At 35.5% G+C, this 5,374-nt stretch overlaps 1 protein-coding gene across 1 annotated transcript in view; it reads left to right on the plus strand.

Annotated features, from left to right (window-relative positions):
• LOC101584922 (vomeronasal type-2 receptor 116-like) overlaps window positions 1-5,374 on the plus strand; it is a 35,759-nt gene that overhangs the window by 24,700 nt on the left and 5,685 nt on the right. The window contains exon 5 of the mRNA XM_023707208.1: window positions 1,096-1,098. Within this exon, the coding sequence (XP_023562976.1) occupies window positions 1,096-1,098 (3 nt within the window). The remainder of the gene's footprint in view (window positions 1-1,095; window positions 1,099-5,374) is intronic.

Genomic DNA, 5,374 nt, shown 5'->3' on the forward strand with positions numbered 1-5,374 from the left:
TGATGGTTTTCCTTTGAATGTGATCTGCTTCTTTTCTCTAGCGGCTTTCAGTAGATTATTCTTGTGCTGAATTTCTGGGATCTTGACTATTATATGTCTTGGTGTGCTTTTCATTGGGTTGAGGTTCCTTGGCATTCTGTATGCTGCAGTTACTTGAATGTCAGATTGTTTCCTCATGTTTGGGAAGTTTTCTGCTATTACTTCTGCCCATATTTTTTTAATGTCACTTATGTTGACTCCTTCTTTCTCATTGATGCCTATTATTCTCATATTGTTCATCTTTGCAGGTGATGGATTATTCTTTCCTGCATCCTCGTTGTTTTTAAGAGATTGTTTCTTACCTTTTCAGTAACTACACCAGCATCTTCAGGATCTGAAACTCTGTCTTCACATTCACTTAAACAGTTTTGCAAGCTTGTCATTTAGAGTTTCATTTCTTCTATATCTCTTTGACTCTGCTTCATGGCGATCTATTTCTTTCCTGAATTGGTCATTCAAGGAATCCGTCAGTTTTGTAATGTCCTCTATTTTTTTTTTATTGATGTCTTCTTTGCAAGCAGTTGTAAATTCTTTTACTGCAGTGTTTTTTTTTCAGATTGGGTTTCCTCCCTATATTTCTGTAGTTGCTTCTTTACTTCATGTGCTACGAGTTCTGAGAGTTCTTTTTTTATTTCAGAAAAGAATTGCTCTCTGATTTCCTCTATATCTTTCTGCTGTTGCTTGTTTACTATCGACTCTCTTAATTCATGCATTTGAGCCGAGCTAGTGTCCTCCGCACTTGTTCTGGGTGGGCACTGGATTTCCTCCATATGTTTCTGCATTTGATTCTTTACTGCATATGTTATTATTTGAGGGATTTCTTTTTTTATTTCCAATCTGAGGTCCTCTATGTCTTTCTGCAGCTGTTTTTTATTTCAGAAGCTGTTGATTCATTGTTTTCAGCTGTTGGATTTTCAACTTGTTCTGTGTTAATGTCCTCTGCCCTTGTTATGGGTGGGGTTGGGTTCTGAGGTTGCATTTTGTTCCTTCTTATCATTTTGTGTAGCACTGTTTTCTGACCTTTGTTGTATATCTTCGTTGTAGTTATAACCTTAGCAGGTCGTGAAGTTAAGGTGCCAATCAGGCTTGGGCTAGGACTGGGTCTGGGAGATCTCGGAACGCAGCAGAAATTCCTACTCGGTGTATGATGTGGGGCAGGTGCTGCGGAGTGGTGGTGGGCATCTGAAGTGGGTGGAAGAGGGTCTCACCCAAGGTGCACCTGTGTTGGGACCAGTAATAGGTCACTCCAATGCAGGATAGCGGGAAGCTCTTCCACACACTCACCGGGCCTGGGCTAGGACTAGGTCTCTTATTCTCAATTATGTATTTCATTAAACCTCCTATCTGCATTATTATGCCAAATTTAGACATTATCTCTTTTCTTGTTGTCCTCTTTGATGTCTCAATTATGTTTTACATTTGACACACAATTTGATCTCTAGATCAATAATTCTGAATGTCCTAAGGAATTTGTTGCATTTTCCTCTTTAGAATGTATCATGCTTTTAATATTCTTACCATAGTATTTTTGCAAAGCTCATTTCGCTTTTCTTTGCTTCTCCCCGGCTTTTGTTGCACTCTGGAAGCCACTTTTGCAGAACTTCTCCAGCCCTTGGCCTTCAGAATTCTAGAATTTTGTGCATATATGCTATCACAGTTTCTCTGAATTTAGGAAGTCTAGGATGGAAATGACATATTAATTATAAGAAGAACATTTTAACTTGCTGTGGTGCGATTCTCTATCCATCAATGAATACGTGTTACCACGGATCCTTGCTTTCTTGTCTTTTACTATTGTTAGACATCTATAAGTGTATTCATTTCCTATTTTGCAAATTTTATTTGTATCTGTAGCATTTAGCTGTGATTTATTATTTCATGCTATATTTCTTCCTGTGTAGTTTTAGGAACTGTGAACAATGTTTTCTGGAAGAAGAGTTCTCTGAATCCTTGCCAAAATAGCACCCCTTTTACTGGACAGCTGTCTACTGTCTATTGTGTCCACGTCAGGTCTGAGTCTGTGTGTGACTTTGAACAAGGTCACCCATCTCTGTAGCATTCAAGTAGAATGACAGTACCTGCTGGGACCAGCAGCATTCCCAGTAAGGATGTGATTATAATGGAGTGTGTGGATCTTTCCCAGAGAGTCTTGCTTTAATCCTGCTTTTTAAAAAAATTTAGAGGAGCAGATAATATGTAGATTAGTAAATATGACATGAAACTTTGGAAATGCAACTGCCAGCAAGCCACTTGCTGTTCTTTAAGTAGTATTTTATCGTACACGTAACATTAAAATTCCAACAACAATGGCACTACAAGGAAATAACTTGCCAATTCATTTATAATGGATGCAAATATATTATATATGTTCAAAATAGTTGTAAAAATGAGCACACATGAAAAGTAAGTTTTTCCCTGATAATAAATATACCTTTAATAAAATTTCTAAACATTTCCAATAGTAACAAATTATAAATTTAATTCCAAACAAAATTAGTTGGACCATATACTAATTAAAATTCAGGACAGTTGGAAACTGTTCAAATGCTTTTCCATATGTTCATAGTTGAAGCCTCAAAAATGGTAAACATATAATATTTGAAGTAGAGACCTTGAATTTTTCACTGAAAGTATAAGTGAATGAAATAAACCTCTAGTCATCTTTGAAATAAAGTGTCATATTTGCAAAGAAAACAATAAAACTACAAAGGGTAATAAAGAAGACAAAGGTATGAGCACCAGATCACATGGATTAAAAAAACAAGTGAAACTACAGCCACAAATATAGTCCTACCCAAAATTTGATCATTTGATACAACAAATATCTGTTTCATTATAAAATATTTGGTACAGAAAATATTGTAAATAAAATTATTTTTGCATGATCTACAAATTGTACAGATAGAAGAAATAAGTATTAGAAAATGTATTGCATATATTTATATGTATATACGTTATGAATAGAGAGCTATATCTCACATTAGAAAAAGATGCTTAAAGAAAATAGAAATATTTAATCCACCAATGATACTAAAAGTTACTCTTGAACACAAATACTCCTTCATTTAACACATAAATTCAATTCAGTGACATTGTAAATTCAAGATTTTTTGTTATCACCTGTAATGAGCAAACCCTAGGAACCTGAAGGCAACAGGAGAGGAAACTGCCAAAACAAGGGCTTTAGAGATACTGACAGACAAAAGCAAGACAGGAAATACAAAACCCGTTACAAAAGCAAAGCTCAATTAAGACATGTAAGGCACACTAATTCTCAATGAAAAAAACACATACTGAAATACATTAAGGAATTCTGAAATATAATGATGTACAAAGAAGTTACCATATAAAAATGGATAAAGATGATTGAAAAGTAAAAGCAGAGTATAAGAAAAAGCAAGTAGTATAGTCAGATTTAAAAATATGCCAGAATATATGCAGAATAATTGGAACAAGATAACCATTACAAAGACAACAATATGCAATGTATTAACCATTGAAACTGCCCTACTAATTGGTTGTGAAACTGTCTCTAGCTTTCCTCTTTTGATGCTGGCAGCAATCCTCTGGTGAACCTCCCACACTCAGAACCACAATAGTTAATTCAGCTGTGTGTAACAAGTTGAACACAGGCTAGCTATACACTGCACTAGGAAATTAAGAAATACATTGAAAGCTGGCAAAATCACTTGAGCAAACTGAAGATAGATTTTCAAATATTGAAGTCAGCCTCACAGCTAGTGATAGTGAAAGTCAAGAATAATGAGAAAAAGGGAATAACAATTCTGGAACTGCAAAATTATGCAAAGAAAATCAATATGAGACTGATAGGTGTCAACAAAAGAGCAGGCATAAACACATATGACATAAGACTATTTGCAGAACATTTCCCAAGCTGTGGTAAAGAATCTAACACACACTGAGACCCTGTAGACTCTGTACTAAAATACAAAAAAAAAAAAAAAGAAAAAAAAGAAAAAAGAATCTAACACACAGTTAGGTGAAATATATATAACTTCAGGTGGCCATATTCAGAAAAAAAATCTTCAATTTGATCCCAGAAATTAAGCAAAAGAACAGAATACTAAAAACTGTTAGAGGGGTGTGGTGACAGTTCAGTCATCTAAGCACCTGACTGGTAAGTGCAAGGGACTGGGTTAAATCCCTGGTAGGGCTTGCCATGCTGGCCCCAGAACCCTGATGTCATGCTGGCCATGGGAAAGGGCATGGTAGTGCACTCCTGTTATCCCAGCCCTGGGAAGGCTGAGACAAGAGGATAATTATGAGTCAAATCTACATAGCAAGACCCTATACCAATTAATTAATTAGTTTAAAAAATTTAAAAAAGCTTTTAGAGAAAAGAACTAGACCACTTGCAATAGAAAGCCCATTAGAATCATGGTTGATTTCTCAACACAAACCATGCAGTCAAGAACAGCTTAGAGCGAAGTCTTTCAGGTCCTGAAAGAAAAAAAAACTTCAAACTGACATTCGTGCACCATTCAAAACTATGTATCAAACTTAGTGGTGAGAAAAGATACTTCCATGACACAGAATAACTGAAGAAATTCACAACCACCAAAGCAACTGTAAAAAGAGTACTGACTGATATACAAAAGAGACAGAAATGGTGCAACTTCAAGAGCTACAACAGAAAGGAACTACCAAGCACAGTAAGCAATTAAACAGTGGGGATAGAATGGAACCTACAGCAGAAAAACAAGACAAACAGGAGCCAATAACATATCATTTATAGCCATCAATATAAATGAGCTCAATTCCCAATCAAAAGAAGCAGACTCTCAGAGACGATCAAGAACCAAAATAAAACAATATGCTATGTAGAAGACACACATTCAACTCAAAAGAAAATTCATGGACTGGTTGTCAAGTGATGGAAAATAATACAATATGTGACAGGAACCCAGAAAAAAGCAAGGATAGCTATTGTGGTTGCTAACAATGTGAACTTCAAACCAAGAAAGTTGAAACAAGATAAAGAAGGTCAGAACATAGTGGTTAGGGGAAAGCTTGAAGAAGAAGAGACAGCAGTCATAAATCAATATACACCCAATGTAGGAGCACCCTAGTACATAAGAGAAATTTTAACAGATATAATAAATCAAATGAACAATAACCCAACTATAATGGGGGATATCAGCATGGCAGTGTCACAAAGAGATAGATCAACCAAAAAAAAATCAGAAAAAAACCCCCAGAAAAAACCAAACTTGTTATTCTCTTAATGAATAGAATGATTTTTTCTAATGGTGTTTGTAAGTAGGATCACAAGTCTGCATCTTGTACAGCAATTAACCACTAAGAAGAATATATG

Source organism: Octodon degus, unplaced genomic scaffold (assembly GCF_000260255.1).
Source record: "Octodon degus isolate 3935 unplaced genomic scaffold, OctDeg1.0 scaffold00282, whole genome shotgun sequence".
Lineage (NCBI taxonomy): Eukaryota > Metazoa > Chordata > Mammalia > Rodentia > Octodontidae > Octodon > Octodon degus.